Source organism: Salvelinus alpinus, chromosome 11 (genome assembly GCF_045679555.1).
Source record: "Salvelinus alpinus chromosome 11, SLU_Salpinus.1, whole genome shotgun sequence".
Taxonomy (NCBI): Eukaryota; Metazoa; Chordata; class Actinopteri; order Salmoniformes; family Salmonidae; genus Salvelinus; species Salvelinus alpinus.
The window spans coordinates 48,294,640-48,320,750 of NC_092096.1; the positions used below are offsets into that span (position 1 = coordinate 48,294,640).

General features: G+C 44.4%; 1 protein-coding gene across 6 annotated transcripts in view; it reads left to right on the forward strand.

Moving 5' to 3' along the window:
• The window catches only part of LOC139534278 (diacylglycerol kinase delta), a 117,249-nt gene that overhangs the window by 42,257 nt on the left and 48,881 nt on the right, over positions 1-26,111 (forward strand). The window contains exon 1 of one of the 6 annotated variants that reach the window (XM_071333312.1): positions 10,850-11,500. The exons of the other annotated variants lie outside the window; for them this stretch is intronic. Coding sequence (XP_071189413.1) covers positions 11,348-11,500 — 153 coding nt within the window. The 5' untranslated portion in view covers positions 10,850-11,347. Of the gene's footprint in view, positions 1-10,849; positions 11,501-26,111 lie in introns of those variants that run through there. 6 annotated transcript variants of the gene reach the window in all.

Below are 26,111 nucleotides of genomic sequence, written 5' to 3' on the forward strand. Positions count from 1 at the left end.
ATAATGCCTTTTAAGACTTTTTCTGCTAAAAAAAAAATTCTAAGACCCATTTTCCATTTGTTTGACTAGAAATCAAAGCCATATTCCTACTTGGATGGACAATGTTTGACATTTTTATATATGCCTTAATTTAAAAAATATATATAGACCCTTTTTCATTTGACACCTAACTTGATGTGCTCCTTTGAACATCACGTTAGTGCTCATGGGGCCTTTTACCTGGAAATGCCCATACGTTAGTAGAGAGGAGAGGAGAGATGGAGAGGTAGAGAGGAGTAGAGGATAAAGAACCGGTGATTTTGGGTGTAGATGTATAGCCATAGCCTAATGTACCTTGACTGTGAATGGGCTTATAGGGTGACTGAATGTTTGCTTGAACTGCAAAAATCTAGGTTTCCCAACCTAATACATACTGTATAGAACTGTAATGATAGGGCCTCCCGAGTGGCGCAGCGGTCTAAGGCACTGCATCGCAGTGCTAGCGGCATCACTACAGATCCGGGTTCGATACCGGGCTGTTTCGCAGCCGGCCGCGACCGGGAGACCCATGTGGCGGCGCACAATTGGCTTAGCGTCATTCGGGTGAGGGGAGGGTTTGGCTGGCCGGGATGTCCTTGTCCCATCGCGCTCTAGCAACTCCTGTGGTGGGCTGGGTACATGCATGCTGACACGGTTGCCAGGTGTACTGTGTTTCCTCCGATACATTGGTGCGGCTAACTTCCGGGTTAAGTGAGCAGTGTGTCAAGAAGCAGTGTGGCTTGGCGGGTCGTGTTTCGGAGGACGCATGGCTCTTGACCTTTGCCTCTCCTGAGTCCATACTAGAGTTGCAGCAATGGGACAAGACTGTAACTACCAATTGAGGAGAAAAAGGGAGAGAATTATATATATTTTTTAAACACTGTAATGATAAAATACCTTGATTATGAGAGGGAGGGAGTGAGGTAGAGGGGAGGGAGGGAGGATACTAAGGTGTTAACACTGACGGGTGAGGTAAGAGAAGAGCCTCCCCCTCCTGTTGCCACGGAAATCACGTCTCCTGTGGCGATGACACAACTAACAGCGCTCTCAGGGTCGAGGAGGCTGTCGTGACTGAAGTGTGTGTGTGTATGTGTTTCATTGTGTGTGTGTGTGTGTGTGTGTGTGTGTGTGTGTGTGTGTGTGTGTGTGTGTGTGTGTGTGTGTGTGTGTGTGTGTGTGTGTGTGTGTGTGTGTGTGTTACAAACCACACCACTATACCGATTGTAAAAGGATGTGTGCGTGCGTGTTCGTGTGTGTTTCAGCATGAGTGTGTATATCAGGTCATACCTCTGCACCAGTTAAACTGTATCAGATCTTCATTCACATCCACATCACGCAGCACCCAGGGAGAACTCTCCTAGATATCTCTCGCTCCCTCCTCCCCTTCCTTCTTCTCTAACTCCCTCTATCTTGCCCTTCTCGGTGATTTCGCTCTCTCTCTTTTTCCAACCCTTTCATTCTATCTCCCTCATTCTCCGCCCACCGTATCCGCCCAACCTATATCTAGCATTTTCTTAGCAATAAAGCCGTGTAGGGCGGGTGTGTGTGTGCATGTGTGAAGTGTGTGCGTGTGTGTGTGTGTGCGTGTGTGTGTGTCTAAGCATGTGTGAAGTGTGTGCGTGCGTTTGTGTGTTCTGCAGTCCTCTCTGGTTTTACAGCCTTTATAGCAGTCTACAGCCATGTCTTATTGAGCAGTCTAATGTTCATCTACCTTTGGACTTTCAGACTGTGGCTCTGCCACGCACCACAAAAACGCGCCACACACACACACACAAACACACACACAGTTTCGCCGATGTGAACATTGCTTAATGCAAATGGCCGGGCAGATTAACACACACGCCACTCCCTCCGTCAAACTTCCCCTATATAATTGTATTGTTGTTCTCTCAATCTCTCTCTTTCCCTCTCTCTGTGTATGTTTGTGTACAAATATGTCCATTGGAATCATTATAGGTACCCATTTAAAAAGAACATGGTCGAATTATGTTATACGCATGCTTCAGTGTATTCGCATGTTTGCGTGTGTATGTGTGTGTGTATGCTCTCTGCGTATCTCTTGTGCTCGTTTGTCCTGTGTCTATTAATAAAACTACAGCTATATGAGAGGATGTGGTCACCATAGCGCAGTTTCCTCCTACGCAAGGTGTGTGTGAGTGTGTGTTTGTTTGTTTTCTCTGAAAAGAGACGAATGAATTGGGCCATTTGTAGAATGCCAATGTCAAGTTCTCCACAAACACACACACACACACACACACACACACACACACACACACACACACACACACACACACACACACACACACACATAAACACACACACAGGAACACACACACACACGTAGGAGCACACACACACACACACACACACAGGAGCACGCACAAACACACAGTACTTCTAAGTGTGTTAAACCAAAACCTAAAAATGGCACAGGAAACAATCATTTCCTTTTCAATTGTGAGTGAGGAATATTTTTACTAGGTAAGGTGGACAGAAGGTGAACAGGTGTGTGTGTGTGTGTGCGTAAGCCCAGACGTGGGCTAACATTGAAGTTCTCTTGTCACCATGGCAACTCGGCGTGCCATCGGATGGTCATGGACCTCTTCACTGTGTGTGTGATTGTGTGATTGTGTGTGTGTGTGTGTGTGTGTGTGTGTGTGTGTGTGTGTGTGTGTGTGTGTGTGTGTGTGTGTGTGTGTGTGTGTGTGTGTGTGTGTGTGTGTGTGTGTGTGTGTGTGTGTGTGTGTGTGAAGGGTTAAAGTGATGGTGTATCTGACATTTACAAATGACTGCACCACTCTCTCTTCTCCTTTCTCTTCTTCTCCCTCCCTCTCTCTAGCCCTCGTTTTCTCTCTGCCACCATCAGCCCAGAGCCTTATAAGGTTCTATGTTAGTCCATTGGCTCTGCTGCCCTCTTCAGGAGAAGAGGAGTAGGTGCAGTCTTATTCCAAATCAGTTCCCTTTAGAAAAGTGGATCCTGTCTTCTAACCTAACCTCTACTTAAGTACACTTTTCACTTAGTCTCCCATTGACAGCAATGCATCACTAAGTGAACATGTTTATTTAAGTGGATTCGCTAAAGAGAGATTATCTTTAGGTTGTGTAAGAGATAAAGAGAGACAGGGAGATGAAGGGGAGTGAAAGGGGGGTAGTGTGTTATTAAGACAAGGAGAGAGACAGGTGGATTTCCAGATGGAAAGAGAGAGTGATGGAGTGAACGAGAGAGGAAAGGGGCGAGAACAACAAGAGAAGGAAAGATTGACATGATAGAAAGCTATAGAAAGAAGGACAGAAGGAGTGAGAGTGGGAGAGAGAAAAAGTGTGGGGGGGGGGGGGGGGGAGAAGGCATATTTATTTATTTATAGGGACAGTGCACATTAATCAAGATCAATATTACAATAATGTAACATCCATGTAAATGTGCCGGGGTTAGCCAAAAGCTAATTTGCACCGTAGTCCCAGGGCAGGTAAGGACAATTACACAGCCACAATACAAATACATTACATCCAATACAGTATAATTAGAACAACAACGTATTCGTAAAAAAAAACACTATCATCAACTGTCATCTTACATACGAAGAGCCACATATAACTCGTGTGTACAGGTTTGGATAGATTTCAGCCATGTTTTCAATTTAAATGTAAAAGTACAATAATCAGTGCAGTTTCAGCTCTAACAGAGAAGGCAGATTGACCAAGTTTACTGTGTCGAAAGGGGACAACGCAATCCCCTCTAGTTACTGCCCTTGTTATCCTGGAGGGGCTTTCCTGGAGCCTGATCTGCCGACATAGCAGTGGAGGATCTTTTTTTATTATATATATATACAGTGGGGAGAACAAGTATTTGATACACTGCCGATTTTGCAGGTTTTCCTACTTACAAAGCATGTAGAGGTCTGTAATTTTTATCATAGGTACACTTCAACTGTGAGAGACGGAATCTAAAACAAAAATCCAGAAAATCACATTGTATGATTTTTAAGTAATTAATTTGCATTTTATTGCATGACATAAGTATTTGATCACCTACCAACCAGTAAGAATTCCGGCTCTCACAGACCTGTTAGTTTTTCTTTAAGAAGCCCTCCTGTTCTCCACTCATTACCTGTATTAACTGCACCTGTTTGAACTCGTTACCTGTATAAAAGACACCTGTCCACACACTCAATCAAACAGAGTCCAACCTCTCCACAATGGCCAAGACCAGAGAGCTGTATAAGGACATCAGGGATAAAATTGTAGACATGCAACAGGCTGGGATGGGCTACAGGACAATAGGCAAGCAGCTTGGTGAGAAGGCAACAACTGTTGGCGCAATTATTAGAAAATGGAAGAAGTTCAAGATGACGGTCAATCACCCTCGGTCTGGGGCTCCATGCAAGATCTCACCTCGTGGGGCATCAATGATCATGAGGAAGGTGAGTTATCAGCCCAGAACTACACGGCAGGACCTGGTCAATGACCTGGAGAGAGCTGGGACCACAGTCTCAAAGAAAACCATTAGTAACACACTACACCGTCATGGATTTAAATCCTGCAGCGCACGCAAGGTCCACCTGCTCAAGCCAGCGCATGTCCAGGCCCGTCTGAAGTTTGCCAATGACCATCTGGATGATCCAGAGGAGGAATGGGAGAAGATCATGTGGTCTGATGAGACAAAAATAGAGCTTTTTGGTCTAAACTCCACTCGCCGTGTTTGGAGGAAGAAGAAGGATGAGTACAACCCCAAGAACACCATCCCAACCGTGAAGCATGGAGGTGGAAACATCATTCTTTGGGGATGCTTTTCTGCAAAGGGTACAGGATGACTGCACCGTATTGAGGGGAGGATGGATGGGGCCATGTATCGCGAGATCTTGGCCAACAACCTCCTTCCCTCAGTAAGAGCATTGAAGATGGGTCGTGGCTGGGTCTTCCAGCATGACAACGACCCGAAACACACAGCCAGGGCAACTAAGGAGTGGCGCCGTAAGAAGCATCTCAAGGTCCTGGAGTGGCCTAGCCAGTCTCCAGACCTGAACCCAATAGAAAATCTTTGGAGGGAGCTGAAAGTCCGTATTGCCCAGCGACAGCCCCGAAACCTGAAGGATCTGGAGAAGATCTGTATGGAGGAGTGGGCCAAAATCCCTGCTGCAGTGTGTGCAAACCTGGTCAAGAACTACAGGAAACGTATGATCTCTGTAATTGCAAACAAAGGTTTCTGTACCAAATATTAAGATCTGCTTTTCTGATGTATCAAATACTTATGTCATGCAATAAAATGCAAATTAATTACTTAAAAATCATACAATGTGATTTTCTGGATTTTTGTTTTAGATTCCGTCTCTCATAGTTGAAGTGTACCCATGATAGAAATTACAGACCTCTACATGCTTTGTAAGTAGGAAAACCTGCAAAATCGGCAGTGTATCAAATACTTGTTCTCCCCACTGTATATATTTTTTTTTTAAATTGAATATCCGAAACATACAATACACTTGCAGTGAAGCCGCTCAACAACTACATCATACCGGTCATCCAACAGATTCCCATTCAGAGCGACACACAGAAGCATCCAGGGTCAATGCTCTGCTCAAGGGCACGTTGACAGATCTCCCACCAGGCCAAAAAACGTGAACCAGAACCATCCAAGATCCCCCCGCAGTTCCCCAATAGCTGTCCCTCAAACATTCGAGACCCCTCCCACAGCCCCCCCCCCACCTTGAGAAGAAAAATGAAAATAAAAAATACAATGAATTCCATTCCCCAACCCAAAGAACCGCCCAATGCACCAACAACCAAGAGAATGAACTAAAGCCAATTGTATATGTTTGTGTGCATGTCTGGCACTATTACATGTATGTGTGTGTTCTTGTATGCGTTTATTTGAATGAGAGTGTGTGTACATGTGTACAAACACCTGCACAGCATCAGCCTCAGGCAAACCAGCATTAGCTGTAAAAACACTGCCCCTCAGTCTCATTCAAATGTACTTTTTATTATGTTTTTTTTAAACTTAAAAAAAAACATTTATCTTTGGCCATCATTCTATCTCCCGCACAGCAACGCCACTCCCACTTGTCTCCAATTCCACATCCCACCCCTCAGCTTCCCTCAGCCCATCCCATCTATCTCTGCTGGCCACCCACTTCAGGCTTCTAAGCAACACATATCTTTCAACTATGCTGTGATGTTTAACGTACAATTTCGATCTATCTAATCGAATAGAATCCACAGATTGCGAGTTGAAGATAAATACTTTACTAAGAGTATTAGTATATTAGTAAATGACTGACCCGGTCTCTCTAGATCTCCTAACAGTGCTATTCTTAGGGTCAATTTTAGATCAATGCTATGCATTTTCAGCCATTCCTGAACCTGAGACCAGAAACAGGCTACCTGAGGGCAATACCAAAATAAAAGGTCTATTGATTCTGTATCCTCACAACAAAATCTGCAGAGCTTCGATGATTTTATGCCCCAAATATTCAACATTTGTTGATGGCAAGAATTCTATTTAATACTTTTAGCTGAAAAGCACAAAGTCTTGAATCTTGCTTTGTTTTATATATCAACTCATACCATGAAATCGGTACATCAAAAATCTCTTCCCAACTATTTTGCAATCTGTATGGCACAGTTGTCAACATCCTGGTCCTCAAATGAAACTCGTATACTTTCCTATTTATGCTATTTTTATTCCTCCTCCAGTTTTGATCCTTTATATTGGGCAGACAGACCAGTTCCCTTCCTCCTCCCGCTGCCACCTGCCTCCTCCATCCTCCAGCAGTGGAGGATCTTAAAGACAAGGCTTGCTACCATCTACATACTGCTTAAAGCTGTCCAGACTGAATCAATTATGTTTGTGAATGATGTGACAATGGTGGTAACTGTTTGATTTCTTATAAAACATCTTAAGTGTTTGTTTGTAGAGTATTTCAATTGGTTTCAGAATAGTAGCTCCTGCTTGTGACCAGCATGTGAGGCAATATCTCAAATGTGAGAAGATCATAGCATGCATATATAGTTTGGGGGCCTCCAGAGGAAGGAAAGGTTTTACAAACCTAAAGTTGGATAATCCAAACTTGCTAACCACCTTCTTCACTTGTTTATAACACAGATACCTGAAGTTAGACACAACTTTCAGACTCTCCCCATTGACAAGAACAGCTCGTTGGGAAGAATCAATGGTTTTCTTAGAGAAGTAGATACAGACAGTCTTGTCAATATTTAATGCAGGCAATCCATTAAGAAACGTGTACCATAGCTTCAGTTAACTTGTTAACAACTTGTCTGTTTTTTGAGTGTAATGTACATACAGGGCTGTATCATCTGCATACATCTGCATGTTAACTTGTGGGCAAGCAAGTGGGAGATCATTTATATACTGTAGATGGTAAACAGAAGGGTGCCTAATATTGACCCTTGTGGGACCCCAATGTTATAGTAAAGGGAGTCCGACTGAGTGTCCCCCAGACTAACCCTTTGGCTTCTATTTGTCAGATAGGAATACATCCAACTAATGGCTTCAGCCAACACATTACGGGAGGATAGTTTGGTTAAGGGGACCGCATTATTCTTCACAGTATCAAAGGCCTTTTTAAGATCTGAAAAGGCTGCGCCGACCTCACCACATATGTCCAGTTTAGATTTAATGCACTCCAGAAAATAGCAATTGTCTGTTTCGGTATAATGGTTGTAATGGAGTTGCCCTGATTGAGGTGATCAGCCAGATGAAGTTGACTGTGCCTTTCAACAGCTTGGAAAATTCCAGAAAATGCTGTCATGGCTTTAGAAGCTTCTGATAGGCTAATTGACATAATTTGAGGCAATTGGAGGTGTACCTGTGGATGTATTTCAAGGCCTACCTTCAAACTCAGTGCCTCTTTGCTTGACATCATGTGTAAATCAAAAGAAATCAGCCAAGACCTCAGAAAAATTATTGTAGACCTCCAAATGTCTGGTTCATCCTTGGAAGCAATTTCCAAACGCCGGAAGGTACCACGTTCATCTGTACAAACAATAGTACGCAAGTATAAACACCATGGGACCACGCAGCTGTCATCCCGCTCAGGAAGGAGATGCGTTCTGTCTCCTAGAAATTAACATACTTTGGTTTTGGTGCGAAAAGTGCAAATCAATCCCAGAACAACAGCAAAGGACCTTGTGAAGATGCTGGAGGAAACAGGTACAAAGTATCTATATCCACAGTAAAACGAGTCCTATATCGACATAACCTGAAAGGCCGCTCAGCAAGGAAGAAGCCACTGCTCCAAAACCTCCATAAAAAAGCCAGATTACGGTTTGGAACTGCACATGGGGACAAAGATCGCACTTTTTGGAGAAATGTCCTCTGGTCTGATGAAACAAAAATAGAACTGTTTGGTCATAATGACCATCGTTATGTTTGTAGGAAAAAGGGGAAGGCTTGCAAGCCAATGAACAAACAATGACAAATGGTTTGATGAAGAATACAACAACCTAAGATAGAAATTGAGAAACCTCTCCAACCAAAAATATAGAAACCCAGAAAACCTGAGCCTACGGCTTTACTATGGTGAATCACTAAAACAATACAGAAATACACTACCATTCAAAGGTTTGGGGTCACTTAGAAATGTTATTGTTTTTGAAAGAATTTTGTCAATTCTTTTTGTCCATTAAAATAACATCAAATTGATCAGAAATACAGTGTAGACATTGTTAATGTTGTAAATGACTATTGTAGCTGGAAACTGCAGATTTTTATGGAATATCTACATAGGCATACTGTCACGACTTCCGCCGAAGTCGGTCCCTCTCCTTGTTCGGGCGGTGTTCGTCGGTCGACGTCACCGGCCTTCTAGCCATCGCCGATCCACTTTTAATTTTCCATTTGTTTTGTCTTTGTTTTACACATCTGGTTTCAATTCCCCAATTACATGTTCATTGTTTAACCCTCTGTTTTCCCCATGGTTTTTGTGCGTGTGTAACGTCCTGACCAGAGATATTATGTGTTTTGCTTGTTTAGTGTTGGTCAGGGCGTGAGCTGGGTGGGAATTCTATGTTGTGTGTCTAGTTTGTCTGTTTCTGTGTCCAGCCTAATATGGTTCTCAATCAGAGGCAGCTGGTAATCGTTGTCCCTGATTGAGAATCATATATAGGAGGCTTGTTTTGTGTTGGGATTTTGTGGGTGATTGTTTCCTGTCTCTGTGTTTGTCTGCACCAGATAGGTCTGTCTCGGTTTTTTCACATTTGTTATTTTGTATGTTGTTTGTAGTGTTTCACTTGTTCTTTAATTAAACATGTTGAACACTAGCCGCGCTGCACTTTGGTCCTCTCCTTCACCCCTGGAAGAAAGCCGTTACAGCGTGTTTGTTTATTGTAAGTTCGGTCCGTTGTTTGTGGTCCTGGTGTTACTTCATGTATTTTGATATTTTGAGTAAAGTTCCTTGTGTTACTCATCTCTGCTGTCCTGTGCCTGACTCCTCTGCACCAGCTACACCCAGATCCTTACACATACAGAGGCCCATTATCAGCAACCATCACTCCTATGTTCCAATGGCACGTTGTGTTAGCTAATCCAAGTTTATAATTTTAAAAAGCTAATTGATCATTAGAAAACCCTTTTGCAATTATGTTAGCACAGCTGAAAACAGTTGTTCTGATTAAAGAAACAATAAAAACTGATCTTCTTTAGGCTAGTTGAGTATCTGGAGCATCAGCATTTGTGGGTTCGATTACAGGCTCAAAATGGCCAGAAACAAAGAACTTTCTTCTGAAACTCATCAGTCTATTCTTGTTCTGAGAAATGAAGGCTATTCCATGCTAGAAATTGCCAAGAAACTGAAGATCTTGTACAACGCTGTGTACTACTCCCTTCACAGAACAGTGCAAACTGGCTCTAACCAGAATAGAAAGAGGAGTGGGAGGCCCCGGTTCACAACTGAGCAAGAGGACAAGTACATTAGAGTGTCTAGTTTGAGAAACAGACGTCTCACAAGTCCTCAACTGGCAGCTTCATTAAATAGTACCTGCAAAACACCAGTCTCAACGTCAACAGTGAAGAGGCGACTCAGAGTTGCAAATAAAAAGCTGTATCTCAGACTGGCCAATGAAAAGAAAAGATTAAGATAGGCAAAAGAACACAGACACTGGACAGCGATATGGCTTTTTCTTTGCAACTCTGTGTCACGCATTTTTATGTCTCTATTTGGTTTGGTCAGGGTGTGATTTGGGGTGGGCATTCTATGTTTTGTTTTCTATGATTTTGTGGTTATATGTTTTGGCCGGGTATGGTTCTCAATCAGGGACAGCTGTCTATCGTTGTCTCTGATTGGGAACCATACATAGGTAGCCCTTTTTCCCTCCTTTCGTTGTGGGTAGTTGACTTTTGTTAGTGGCACTTATGCCCTGTAAGCTTCACGGTTGTTCTTTAGTTTCTTGTTTTGTTGGCGACATTGAAATAAAAGGAAAATGTACGCTTACCACGCTGCACTTTGGTCCACTTCTTACAACGGCCGTGACACTCTGCCTAGAAGGCCAGCATCCTTGAGTCGCCTTCACTCTTGACGTTGATACTAGTGTTTTGCAGGTACTGACTGACTGACTGACAAGATCTAACTGACACACTTTACATTTATATTGCGTTTATATTTTTGTTCAGTGTAATATCTACCAGAGACAAGATGGGTGTGTGTGTGTTCCCATCTACAGTATCCAGTCTAACAGGTCCTACCTGTTCTGTTTTTAGCTCAGGTCTCCCCTCCCACTTCCTACCTGAATACACACCTTAAAGGGGAAGGTGTGTGTGTGTGAGAAAGAGAGAGAGAATCAAAAGTGTTTGGCAAAGGAAAGAGCTGAACGGGTTGAGATTAAAGAAAGAGAGGGAGTGAAGGGTAGATGATCTGCATGTCATCCTGGTAAAGGTGTATCCTCTTACACACCTGAGTGGGAGTGCCTTAACCCTAAAGCCCGGAGCAAAAGAGGGAGTATGTAGAAACAGTTTTGATCAGCAGTTAACACAGAGATAATCACCACAACGTGAGACTGTTCAGTCACCAGAGAGAGAGAGAACACCGAAGAAGAAAGTGAAGTTTGATGGCATTAAAAAGCAGAGAGGACTTCAGTAGTCTTGTTTAGGATTTTGAGAGAGAGAGAGATTGACAGAAAGAGACGAAACAGAGAGAGCGAGACAGAGACTGACAGAGAAACGTCTGATTCTGTTGTCCTGGTTCCCAGAAAGGTAAAATGGAAAGTAGTGTCTCCCAATTGTAGTTAACAGGCTAACTGCAAGTGAAGACTTCATTGTGCGACAGACAGACCAACAGACACACTGTACAGAGAGGCAGACAGACAGAGAGCCATCATGCCCAGGTGCTGTCCTAGCAGTGTGTGTTGTCTGGTCCCCCTGCTGTTCCACTGTGAGGTGCGGGCAGGACACGGGGACGATAGCCAACTCAGTCACGGAGACGAACTGGAGACCAGCTACACAGAGAAACCACATAGCTACAACATAGAGGTATGTCTGTGTGTGTGTGTGTGTGTGTGTGTGTGTGTGTGTGTGTGTGTGTGTGTGTGTGTGTGTGTGTGTGTGTGTGTGTGTGTGTGTGTGTGTGTGTGTGTGTGTGTGTGTGTTGCAGCAGGCCCACTAACAGAGTCCACATGGTTAGATAGGGTTTAATTGGTAGCAAATGTGATTAGTCCTACTTTAATGACTAGACTCGTCTGTCTGACTGACTGACAAGATCTAACTGACACAGTATGGACTGAGAAAGAGAGAGTGAGGGGAGGAGGAGAGGAGAAAGGGATGAATGGGTGACTAAGGACTGACAGAGTCTGGAGGAGAGGTTGAGGGAGGGTGAGATGGATGACATAGTTTTGTGTTTATTTGTCTATGAGTTACCAGCCTCAAGGGTTGATCTTACACTTCACCTCGTTTACGCACCATTAAATTGTCTGTCTTTGTTTTCTTTCTCCCTCATTTCTTCTACATCAGTTTCAGGTTTATTTGATGCAGTCAGCGTTTTTGTTTTCATGAGTGGCTCGGTTAACTGATGTCATGAGCGGAAATGGCATAATATTGTTTTACCCAGTTTCATATTGCTCATTCAGTGACTGCGTCAATTGCCTGAATTCTTACGCTGCTCTATCATTCACCACCTATTTCAGTCTGAGACTGCCAATCATTGAAGTCGTTTGTGGTGACGTCAAAATGAGGGGTGTTGTACAAAACAAAGTCATCAGCTATTGGATCATCTCGAACCAATCAGAGTAGCGATGCCAATGACAAACTTTCAAATCTCGGCGTTACCCACGTGTGTTCTGGCTCTGGCCCAACCCATCGGTTTCTGGGACCAATCAGAGCGGTTAGAATGTTTTTCTGTTCTAGAGAATCGCCATGGAGGTACTCTGATCCAGACTCATTGCGGAGAAGAAATTAACGTCTGTGGGTGTGGCAACATTTTTGGCTATGTATCTAGGTGCTATGAATGGAAGACATTAATAATACTTCCTAAGAAGCGGCTTCAACTTTTACCAGTTGTCATTATTCCTCTTTTACAGATAGCTGTCATGTCCCATGCCCCCCCCCCCCCCCCCTCTCGCTCTCTTTCTCTCTCTCTCTCCCCCTCTGTCTGGCAGTATGAGCTGATAAGATGCTGAGTTTCTGACTATGTTTTTCCTGGGGGCACAAATACAGCTACAGCTGTACACATGTACACACACACACACACACACGCACACACGCACACACGCACACACACACACACACACACACACACACACACACACACACACACACACACACACACACACACACACACACACAGGAAGATAATAAGAATTTGTGTGATGACCCTACAACACACAAATACAGCTACAGCTGTACACACACACACACACACACACACACACACACACACACACACACACACACACACACACACACACACACACACACACACACACACACACACACACACACACACACACACACACACACACATACAGACACATACAAACTCTGGGAATCAGATTGTGTATGCCTCGATAGAGCAATGCATTTGATTTATTGCTGCAACAGAGGTACTTATCTCTCTTATTACTCTCACTGCTACTGAGAGAGAGGAAGATAAATGACATAGGTGAGAGGATGCTCCTTAGTATACAGCATTGAATTGGGAGAAATAGACAGAAAGAGGAAGTGTTCTGTGCCTTACCTCTCCTTCTAGCCGTTGTCAACAAGGAGACTAGACACGTTTATCTAGTCTGTGTCTGTATACATTTCTAATATACTATCCCTCTCCTTTTCCCTCTCTCTTCTCTTTGTCTCTCTCTCTCGCTTTCTTTCTCTCAGTCTTGCCCTCTCTCTCCAACACACACACACATATAGGTCATTACCTTGTATGCATGCCCAGACTCCGATGAGCCAAACACTTTTATCAGGGGATCATTGTTGAAAGATTAGAGAGAGTTAAGCCTTATGAAGGACACTGCAATTGTTTAAAGGGGAATGGAAACACGTCAGGAAGTAAAGCTGAGCAAAGAGATGTATTCAATCCACTAATACTAAACATGTGCTGGTAACATATATATTATATATATTTTAAGTATTATGATCTTGAACGTTTATTAGAGGTATGGATAGCGCCATATTGAATTGGTAAGAGTGAGCAATGAATGCTGTAAATGTAAATGTGATATTTAAGTTTTTCATTTGTAAGAAATTAGCAAACATTTCTTGAAACCTGTTTTTATCAAGGCACAAGGCGAGACCCAAATGCAGACACAGGAGGCAGATGGTTGGAGTCTTACAATGTTTATTAATCCAAAGGGGTAGGCAAGAGAATGGTCGTGGACAGGCAAAAAGGTAAAAAAACAGATCAGAGTCCAGGAGGTACAGAGTGGCATACAGGCTCGTGGTCAAGGCAGGCAGAATGGTCAGGCAGGCGGGTACAAAGTCCAGAAACAGACAAGGGTCAAAACCAGGAGGACTAGAAAAAGGAGAATGCAAAAAGCAGGAGAACGGGAAAAATGCTGGTTGACTTAGAAATATACAAGATGAATAAGCGACACCTGTAGGGGGTGGAGACAATCACAAGGACAGGTGAAACAGATCAGGGCGTGACAGTACCCCCCCCGCCCCACGGACTCCACCTGGCGTCCTACCCGGGCGCAGACCTGGCTGACCGTGCTATCGGCGGTGGAAATCGGCAATGAGGGCCGGATCCAAGATGTCTTTAGCAGGAACCCAGCACCTCTCTTCCGGGCCATAACCGACCCAGTCAACCAGGTACTGGAAGCCCCTGCCCTGTGGTCGAACCTTCAGGAGGCATCTTACCATATACGCTGGCTGGCCACCGATAACCCGGGGAGGGGGGGGATGGGCCTGGACAGAAGACAAAGGACAGTGAGACACAGGCTTAATCCTAGACACATGGAAGGTAGGGTGAATACGGAGTGTACGGGGTAACACAAGACGGACAGCAGTGGAACTCAGGACTCTGGAGATGGACCAATGAACCGAGGAGACAGCTTGCGGGACTCTACCCGAAGGGGCAGATCCCAAGTTGAAAGCCATACCCTCTGCCCAATGTGGTAGCAGGGAGCTGGGGTCCGGCGACGGTCCGCTTGTCAACGATACCTGGAGTTGGTCTTGAGAATAACCACCCTGGCTCTTCTCCAGGTACGTCGACAGTGGCGGTCAAACATCTGGGCCGAGGGTACACTGACCTCCTGCTCTTGTTCAGGGAAGAGTAGTGGCTGATACCCCATGGAGCACTCGAAAGGGGAGAGTCCCGTGGCAGAACTGGGAAGAGTGTTCCGGGCATACTCCACCCAGACCAGTTGACGGCTCCAGGTAGTGGGGTTAGTTGAGACCAGGCACCTTAAGGTGGTCTCCAGGTCTTGGTTGGCTCGCTCCGACTGACCGTTAGTTTGGCGATGGAATCCGGATGACAGGCTGGCCGACGACCCAATAAGGGTGCAGAATGCCTTCCAGAACTGAGACAAGAACTGAGGACCCCGATCGGAGACCATGTCTACTGGGAGTCCATGGATCCGGAAGAGATGCTGCACCATAAGCTGGGCTGTCTCCTTGGCAGAAGGTAGTTTGGGGAGAGGGATTAAATGGGCGGCCATGGAGAACCGGTCGACTACCGTTAGAATGACAGTGTTGCCATCAGACGGAGGGAGCCCAGTGACAAAGTCCAGAGATATATGAGACCAGGGACGATGAGGAACCGGTAGTGGCTGCAGGAGACCAGAAGGAGCTTTCCGGGGAGTCTTGTTTTGAGCACACACAGTGCATGCGGTGACGAAGGCAGAGACCATTGTGGGCCACCAGAAACGTTGTCGAAGGAAGGCTAGTGCATGACTGGACCCTGGATGACAGGTCAACCTGTTGGAATGAGCCCATTCCAGGACCCAGAACCGGACTGGGTTAGGGGCAAACAGCCGGTTAGCCGGGCCCCCTTCAGGTCCAGGTTGGGAGCGTTGCACCTCGCAAACCAGGTTCTCAATACCCCAATCCACAGTGACAGCAAGGCATGAGGTAGGGAGAATGGTTTCGGAAGTCGAGGGTGTGGCATAGGAGCTGTATAGGCGGGAGAGAGCATCAGGCTTCACATTTTTTGACCCAGGACAGTAGGAAATGGTCAAGTTGAATCTGGTAAACAGGAGGGCCCACCGGTCCTGCCTTGAGTTGAGGCGCTTGGCTGAACGGAGATATTCCAAGTTTTTATGCTCGGTCCAGACCAAGAATGGCTGTTCTGCTCCTTCCAGCCAGTGCCTCCACTCCTCCAATGGCATCTTCACCACCAGGAGTTCTCGGTTGCCAACATCATAGTTCTTCTCAGCAGGATTGAGACGATGGGACAGGAAGGCACAGGGATGAAGCTTCTGGTTCTGGGCAGATCGTTGGGACAGGAGGGCCCACTCGCCAACATCCAAAGCATCCACTTCCACCACAAATTGTCGCGAGGGGTCCGGATGGATGAGGATGGGTGCTGTTGTGACCGATGCTTCAGGTCCATAAAGGCTTTGTCGAGAGGGGGGCCGCCAGGGTGCTGTAATCCCGAATGAAACACCGGTAGAAGTTTGCAAACCCAAGAAACCGTTGAAACTTCACCCTGGACATTGGTTGAGGCCAATCCACCACTGCTTTCACCTTTCCAGGATCCATCTGAACATTGCCTTCAGCAATGACATATCTCAGAAAGGTGATAGAACTCACAATTCTCGGCTTTCACAAACAATTGGTTCTCCAGGAGGCGCTGAAGGACCTGTCTGACATGGAGTACATGTTCTTGGGCAGATCGGGGAAAAAAACAGGATGTTGTCCAGGTAGATGAACACAAACCGGTTTAGCATGTCCTGAAGCACATCATTGACCAAAGCCTGGAAGAAGTTGGTAAGTCCAAATGGCATGACCTGGTACTCATAATGTCCACTGGCTGTGTTGAAGGCTGTCTTCCACTCATCCCCCTCGCGTGTCTGAACCAGGTGGTAGGCATTCCGAAGGTCCAACTTGGAAAACATGGTAGCCCCCTGGAGAGGTTCAAACGCCGAGGAGAGGTAGGGGTGTAATGATTTTTGACCGTGATATCGTTAAGTCCCCTGTAGTCAATGCACGGGCGCAAGGTCTTGTCCTTCTTCTCCACAATGAAAAACCCTGCGCCGGCACAAGATGCAGGACGGACGGCCCCAGTGGCCAGAGACTCCTCTATGCACTCCTCCATAGCTTTGGTCTCTGGTCCGGACAGAGAATACAACCAACCCCGAGGTGGTGTAGTGCCTGGGAGAAGGTCAATGGCACAACCATAAGGACGGTGCGGGGGAAGGGAAGTAGCACGTGCCTTACTGAACACTTTCAGGAGGTCATGGAATTCAGTAGGAATAGCAGAGACATCCACAGTCTTGCTAACATCCTGAGGAAGACAACTTGGGGAAGGCTGTGCTGCTTGAAGGCAGTGGGAATGGCAAAAAGGACTCTAACCCAGGATGGAGCTTGTGGTCCAGTCAGTCACAGGATTGTGTTTTTGTTGCCAGGAAAATCTCAACACAAACGGAACATGGGGAGATGCAATGAGGAGGAACTGTATGGTCTCACTGTGGTTACCAGAAACCCGTAATTGAACGTGCACAGTACTATGGGTGACTTCCCCTGTAGAGCAGCCGTCCAGTGCCTTAGCATCCATGGGCACAGAGAGAGGCTGAGTGGGAATACCAAGCCCCGAAGCTATCGTGGCATCCATAAGACATTCATCAGCCCCAGAGTCAATGTGCACTCGGAGAGACTTAGATTGCTCTCCCCACAGCACAAGAGCAAAAAGGGCTGTGCGGGTGATGGGAATTAGGGAACTCCCGTCTGACTCACCATAGTACTGGTACCCACTAGAGACAAGGGTTTCCTAATAGGGCACATAGCTATAAAATGTCCTGCCCCTCACAGTACAGGCAACAGTTATTATTCATCCTCCGTGAGCGCACCCAAACTGATAGCCTAGTTCTTCCCAACTGCATAGGCTCAGGAGTATCCAACTCACCCATCGTAGATTGACGAGAGAGCTCGGGTGACTTCGATTCCTCTCGGAAGAGCTGCCTTTGGAAACTTCCGGATTCCATAGGAGGCGAACGTTCCATATCGGGTGCACGAGTGTGCCCGAGACCAGACCTCCTCTCACTCTTGCGTTCCCTTAGGCGTCCATCAATTTGAATGGTTAAGGCAATAAGAGAGTCGAGGTCCACCGGCAGCTCCCGAGCAGCTAGCTCAACCTTTACCTCCTCAGATAATCCATGCAGAACAGTATCGAAAAGAGACTCCCGGATTCCAGGCACTCTCGGCGGCCAACGTGCGAAGGTCCACCGCGTAGTTTGCCACACTACGGGAGTTTTGACGTAAGTCAGGCAGTTTGCTGCCCGCCTTTCTCCCGGATACTGGAGACTCAAAAACTTTCTCTAGTCTGCCATGAATTCCTCCAAATGACCGCAAATGGCAGATTGTTGTTTCCAAACTGCCGTAGCCCAGGAGAGCGCCCTTCCCGACATTAGCGTAATTATATACGCTATCTTCGATCGGTCTGGAGAAAATGAAGATGGCAGTAGCTCAAAAATAAGCGAGCATTGAAAACGAAAACCCCGGCAGGTACCAGGATTCCCCGAATATCGCTCTGGAGGAGGTAAGTGGGGTTCACGGGGAGTCGGGATATGCTGTACAAACTCACCACAGATAGGGGGAAAATTACTGGGTGATTGGGGTTTTTCAGAGGTGACAGACAGTCTCTGAGCTAACTCCCTGATTTGCTTCATAATAGCCTTTAACCCATGGTCGTGGCGTTCCGTCAAATAACTGAGCCCTTCCAAAAGGCCCTGTAGAAACTACTGATGTCTCCCAATGGTGGCTCCCAGCAGGGAGACAGCTTGGCGGAGCTGATCCAAGTCTGCTTGTAGATTGATCAAGAAAATAAAAAACTTAATCAATTTTAGAATAAGCATGTAACGTAACAAAATGTAGAAAAAGTCAAGGGGTCTGAATACTTTTTGAATGCACTGTAGGTAGTAGTAATGGGAATCCTAGTAACCACCAAATAGCTCAGATTGTCACTGGTCATTTCCCCTTTCTTGCATGCTTTTAATTTGTTCCCATTCGGACTCTTTATGTATTAGACTATAGGCCTAGTGTAATGTATGTAAGAAGAAATGTAAGTTGTAAAAGCCAATTATTGTTATCATATGCCTTATTCATATAATATGATGTAATTCCCGTACAATTTTGATACCAATATCCCTGAGATTAATGTTGTATAATGTTATGATATAACTGTTTTTCAGGTTTGAATGAGACAATGTATTCCCAAAACCTTATTCTTTCAATATAGTTATTGTTGTATTGATATTATATTACAAATGTAAGACTAAATTACATTTCTAATATGTTTTGGTGCCAGTCAAAAGTTTGGACACACCTACTCATTCCAGGGTTTTTCTTTATTTTTACTATTTTCTACATTGTAGAATAATAGTGAAGACGTCACAACTATGAAATAACACATATGGAATCATGTAGTAACCAAAAAAGTGTTAAACAAATCAAAATATATTTTAGATGTTAGATTCTTCAAAGTAGCCACCTTTTGCCTTGATGGCAGCTTTGCACACTCTTGGCATTCTCTCAACCAGCTTCATGAGGTAGTCACTTGGAATGCATTTCAATTAACAGGTGTGCCTTGTTGAAAGTTAAATAGATTGAATTTGAATCAGGTTTTTAGGGCGGCTCTAAAATTATGGCTTGCAGTGATAACGCAAAAAAAATGAATGCATTCAGTTGTACAATTGACTAGGAATCCTGCAATTTAACGTACAGCGTCAGAGGGGTTCAGTTTTTTCAACTTTTCTCCAGTACTATCGGGCCATTACCATGTCAATCAATGCTTGTATAGAAACGTAGTTCACACCCCAGATGTTGATGCCAACACAGTCGCTATAGTCCCATTAGTTTTCATTGCAGCCTCGTTTGAATGCCGCGGTTGCGCTCATTTGTACTGAATGGGTTTAGTCAACAGTAGCTGACTAACTAACATTAACCAGCTAGCTGGCTAGCTTTATTGGTGTTGAGACATGAGTATGAAATTGTCATTCTGGTTGTTTAATGTTTTAGGGACTCCTGAGAAACCAGGAAATCAGGCTGTCATCTTGTGAAACAGTGGATGTAATGAATCTAGCTAGCTAAAGCATTTACTGCAAATTGAATGTACAATTTTGTACGCTTGCCTTGCTGATATTTCTCATGCAATGCAGCTAAAGTAACGTAGGTAGCTAACTATTTTCTTGCTTATTGTGTAGTGGAGGATAAAAAAATACCTGTATGCCTATGGATGTGTAGCTAGCTATGTAGCCGATCTGTGTATGGACCCTAAAACGTTTGGTATAAATATTAGTTCAGAACCTAGCTATGAACCTCAGCTATCATAGCCAGTTGTATCATCTTCAAAACAGTCTATGGATTGAGTAGAATATAATATAACTTTGTGCCAAGGATGCAAGTCATATATACAGTGGGGAGAACAAGTATTTGATACACTGACAATTTTGCAAGTTTTCCTACTTACAAAGCATGTAGAGGTCTGACACTTCAACTGTGAGAGACGGAATCTAAAACAAAAATCCAGAAAATCACATTGTATGATTTTTAAGTAATTAATTTGCATTTTATTGCATGACATAAGTATTTGATCACCTACCAACCAGTAAGAATTCCGGCTCTCACAGACCTGTTAGTTTTTCTTTAAGAAGCCCTCCTGTTCTCCACTCATTACCTGTATTAACTGCACCTGTTTGAACTCGTTACCTGTATAAAAGACACCTGTCCACACACTCAATCAAACAGACTCCAACCTCTCCACAATGGCCAAGACAAGAGAGCTGTGTAAGGACATCAGGGATAAATTGTAGACCTGTACAAGGCTGGGATGGGCTACAGGACAATAGGCAAGCAGCTTGGTGAGAAGGCAACAACTGTTGGCACAATTATTAGAAAATGGAAGAAGTTCAAGATGACGGTCAATCACCCTCGGTCTGGGGCTCCATGCAAGATCTCACCTCGTGGGGCATCAATGATCATGAGGAATGTGAGGGATCAGCCCAGAACTACACGGCAGGACCTGGTCAATGACCTGAAGAGAGCTGGGACCACAGTCTCAAAGAAAACCATTAGTAACACACTACGCCGTCATGGATTAAAATCCTGCAGCGCACGCAAGGTCCCCCTGCTCAAGCCAGCGCATGTCCAGGCCCGTCTGAAGTTTGCCAATGACCATCTGGATGATCCAGAGGAGGAATGGGAGAAGGTCATGTGGTCTGATGAGACAAAAATAGAGCTTTTTGGTCTAAACTCCACTCGCCGTGTTTGGAGGAAGAAGAAGGATGAGTACAACCCCATGAACACCATCCCAACCGTGAAGCATGGAGGTGGAAACATCATTCTTTGGGGATGCTTTTCTGCAAAGGGGACAGGACGACTGCACCGTATTGAGGGGAGGATGGATGGGGCCATGTATCGCGAGATCTTGACCAACAACCTCCTTCCCTCAGTAAGAGCATTGAAGATGGGTCGTGGCTGGGTCTTCCAGCATGACAACGACCCGAAACACACAGCCAGGGCAACTAAGGAGTGGCTCCGTAAGAAGCATCTCAAGGTCCTGGAGTGGCCTTGCCAGTCTCCAGACCTGAACCCAATAGAAAATCTTTGGAGGGAGCCGAAAGTCCGTATTGCCCAGCGACAGCCCCGAAACCTGAAGGATCTGGAGAAGGTCTGTATGGAGGAGTGGGCCAAAATCCCTGCTGCAGTGTGTGCAAACCTGGTCAAGAACTACAGGAAACGTATGATCTCTGTAATTGCAAACTAAGGTTTCTGTACCAAATATTAAGTTCTGCTTTTCTGATGTATCAAATACTTATGTCATGCAATAAAATGCAAATAAATTACTTAAAAATCATACAATGTGATTTTCTGGATTTTTGTTTTAGAGTCCTTCTCTCACAGTTGAAGTGTACCTATGATAAAAAATTACAGACCTCTACATGCTTTGTAAGTAGGAAAACCTGCAAAATCGTCAGTGTATCAAATACTTGTTCTCCCCACTGTACATGTAGCTATTACCATGCATGAGATCCCCACATTGTAGCGTGTGTAACAGTATAACTTTAGTACGTCCCCTCGCCCCGACCTCGGGCGCGAACCAGGGACCCTCTGCACACATCAACAACTGACACTCACGAAGCGTCGTTACCCATCGCTCCACAAAAGCCGCGGCCCTTGCAGAGCAAGGGGCAACACTACTAATAGGTTTCAGAGCAAGTGACATAACTGATTGAAACGCTACTAGCGCGTACCCGCTAACTAGCTAGCCATTTCACATCCGTTACACGTGTACATTTAATATATTCACTGATCATGTACTCTACCTTGGCAAATAAAGGTGCAGTTCAGGTATGAATGTCTGTGAGATTATTTTTCAGTCATATCCAATACCAGGAGTTTCAAATTCCAGTCTTTCAATGATGCTGTGTCTGCATGTATGTATTACAATTATACACTTCAACAGTGTTTACCACTCCTGCTCCTGGGACATCAATGGTTACTATGCAATAGACTAGAGACATTATTTAACTAGTTAAAGGCTGATTTGTAATTCATATATACAGAAATAGAATTTTAAAAACTGTACACTACACTTCCTATGCATCAGGTAAATACTCTAAAACAGGTTCATCTCAATATTTTATTTATATTTATTTAACCTTCATTTAACTTTATTTAATATCTAATTTCAAACAACCTTGCAGTGCCCTACACGGTAACTGTAGGAATATGGAAGGTAATGTCATTATTAGAATTGCACATCACCAGGTCATTGTGGATTACTAAAGTATAATATCCCTTATAACAAATCATGATAACATTGAATAGATAGATGCATGTGCACACACATGCATTTTTAGCATGTGACAATAGCAGGATCATATCAAGTATAGCATCATAAATGAATACATAAATACCACTTGAAGCTTGATGATGAGTTGATCATTTGAATCAGCTGTGTAGTGCTAAGGCAAGAACTAAAATGTTCACCCCTTTGCGTCCCCAGGACCAGGACTGACAACCACTGTTCTTCATTGGGACCTCTTCATCTGCAGGCAGGCTTTCACAGCTCTCTGTATCTGAGGATAGAAAACCTCACAAGAAACAGACTTCATTATACTCAAGTTAGACCGCACTGAATATTACATTACTATTATCTCCGTCGTCACTTCTAAGGACTGGAACTACACAAAAGTACCTTTCCATTCCAGATTAGCCTACTCTCTCACTTTTACAGTTGGGGCTGCTATCCTTTCACCCTCATCCGTGGCTGTTAGCTAGCTACCTACAAATGCATTTGGAGTTTGTTTTTTACAGTGATAAATACATCAAGATAGCTAGCTAATGTGAAGTTAAGTAACTGGTGATATTTAATTAACATAGCTAGCTAGCTATACAGTATGCAAAGTTGGCTAGATAGCTAGCTAGCTACGTTAGAAGCTCATTTGAGTTAGCCTGCGCTGTAGCTAGTTAGCTAGTAATACATCGTTTTTTCTACATTTTCGAAATGTGTCTACTTACATGAATAAGTTCTCCCAGCCATGTGGACAGTTGGAAACAGGGCAGCAAATTTTGTTTGTCATCAGAGCGTTTTAGAACATATTACTATTTACATGTGAATAAATTCATGAAATGGAGAATGGATTAAACTATTTACCCATTTAATAACCAGACCTTCATATGAACTTGCTATGCTTAATTCTTGATGCACAATCGAACGTGCTGCTATATGCTGCCACATGCTGCCAGCACGCCCAAAAGCAAGCCACTCTGGGCGGCCTAAGCGACACGCAGCAATTTACTGTGTGCTAATGTACATGAGCCATCAGTCAATCCGGAAAATATCAAGAACTTTTCAAGTTTCTTCAAGTGCAGTTGCAAAAACCATCAAGTAACAGAAACATCTCAACATCATCTGTTCAGAGGAGACCTTGTGAATCAGGCCTTCATGGTCTAATTGCTGCAAAGAAACCACTACTAAAGGACACCAATAAGAAGAAGAGACTTGCTTGGGCCAAGAAACACAAGCAATGGACATTAGACGGGTGGAAATCTGTCCTTTGGTCTGATGAGTCCAAATTTGAGATTTTTGGTTCCAACCACGATTCACAGTTCCAGTTAGCTGGTGTTCTAAAGCCTATTGTTTCCATTCCCCTTTAATGAATTGGGAAAATGGCAAGGAAAAGAGAGGAAATGAGAGCTTTCATGACATCAGAGACAGTCTTTAGACGTGTGTGTTTGTGTGTCTGTTTGCCAGGATAGATAGCTGAGTTATGACAGTTTAAAAGGTCCAATCTGCTATGCAAATTCTGACGTGTGTCTGACGTATCTACACTTACCACCCAGCAGAGTCTCTTGAGCAGTGCCCAGCTTTGAACACACACACACACACACACACACACACACACACACACACACACACACACACACACACACACACACACACACACACACACACACACACACACACACACACACACACACACACACACACACACACACACAGGGAAGGTGTGAACAGCCCTGTGAAACATATGGGGCCATTTTCACCTTGTCCACCAGGATAATCAAACACACCACACTCTCACACATGCGCTGTCAAACCTGTCAGTTTGTGTGTGTTCACCCATAGTGATTCGCTATGGGGGGGACGCACCTGTCTTTGTGTCTGGTTCCCTCGGGACATATTTAGGGGTTGCGCTGACACACAGGGCAGCATGCCACTGTTAAACCTGTCACTGATGTCTCTCTCTGTCTCTCCCTCTCTCCCTTTCTCTCTCTGTCTTAGTCTGCATATACACTGAGTGTACAAAACATTAAGAACACCTGCTCTTTCCATGACGTACTGTAGACTGACCAGGTGAATCCAGGTGAAAGCTATGATCCCTTATTGATGTCACTGGTTAAATCCACTTCAGTTAGTGTAGATGATGGGGAGGAGACATGTTAAAGAAAGATTTTTAAGCCTAGGGGACAATTGAGACATGGATTGTGTATGTGTGTCATTCAGAGGGTGAATGGGCAAGACAAAATATTTAAGTGCCTTTGAACAGGGTATGGTAGTAGGTGCCAGGCACACCAGTTTGTGTCAAGAACTCCGACGCTGCTGGGTTTTTCATGCTCAACAGTTTCCCATGTGTATCAAGAATGGTCCACCACCCAAAGGACATCCAGCCAACTTGACACACTTGTGGGAAGCGTTGGAGGCAACATGGGCCAGCATCCCTGTGGATCGCATTCGACACCTTGTAGAGTCCATGCCCCAATGAATTGAGGCAAAAGGGGGGGGGGGGGGGGGTGTTCCTACTGTGTTTGTAATGTTTGGTATACTCGGTGTACATACTTTCACTTATTTACTTGTATCTCGTTTCTGCCCTTTTAAGGTATGTCAAAACACATAGCCTGCCTTACCCTATTCTATTTTTATGTTACGTGTAGCATTCTTAGACAAAGCTGAAATCATGTACAGTACCAGTCAAAAATCTGAACACACCTACTCATTCAAGGGTTTTTCTTTATTTTACTATTTTCTACATTGTAGAATAATAGTGAAGACATCAAAACTATGAAATAACATAGTTGCCTTAATGCCTTGATGACAGCTTTGCACACTCTTGGCATTCTCTCAACCAACTTCATGAGGTAGTCACCTTGAATGCATTTCAATTAACAGGTGTGCCTTGTTAAAAGTTCATTTGTGGAATTTCTTTCCTTCTTAATGCGAGCCAATCAGTTGTGTTGTGACAAGTTAGGGTTGGTATACAGAAGATAGCCCTATTTGGTAAAAGACCAAGTCAATATTATGGCAAGAACAGCTCAAATAAGCATAGAGAAATGACAGTCCATTATTACTTTAAGACATGAAGGTCAGTCAATCTGGAAAATGTAAAGAACTTTGTGCAGTCGCAAAAACCAACAAGCGCTATGATGAAACTGGCTCTCATGAGGACCGCCACAGGAAAGGAAGACCCAGAGTTACTTCTGCTGCAGAGGATAAGTTCCTTAGAGTTACCAGCCACAGAAATTGCAGCCCAAATAAATGCTTAATGAAAACCAAGAAACACGAGCAATGGACATTAGACCGGTGGAAATTTGTCTGTTCTGATGAGTTAAAATGTGAGATTTTTGCTTCCAACCGCTGTGTCTTTGTGAGACGCAGAGTAGGTGAACGTATGATCTCCGCATGTGTGGTTCCCAACGTGAAGCATGGAGGAGGATGTATGATGGTGTGTGGGTGCTTTGCTGGTGACACTGTCTGTGATTTATTTAGAATTCAAGGCACACTTAACCAGCATGGCTACCACAGCATTCTGCAGCCATACGCCATCCCATCTGGTTTGCGCTTAGTGGGACTATCATTTGTTTTTCAACAGAACAATGACCCACACACCTCTAGGCTGTGTAAGGGCTATTTGACCAAGAAGTAGTGTGATTGAGTGCTGCATCAAATGATCTGGTCTCCACAATCATCCAACCTCAACCCAATTGAGAT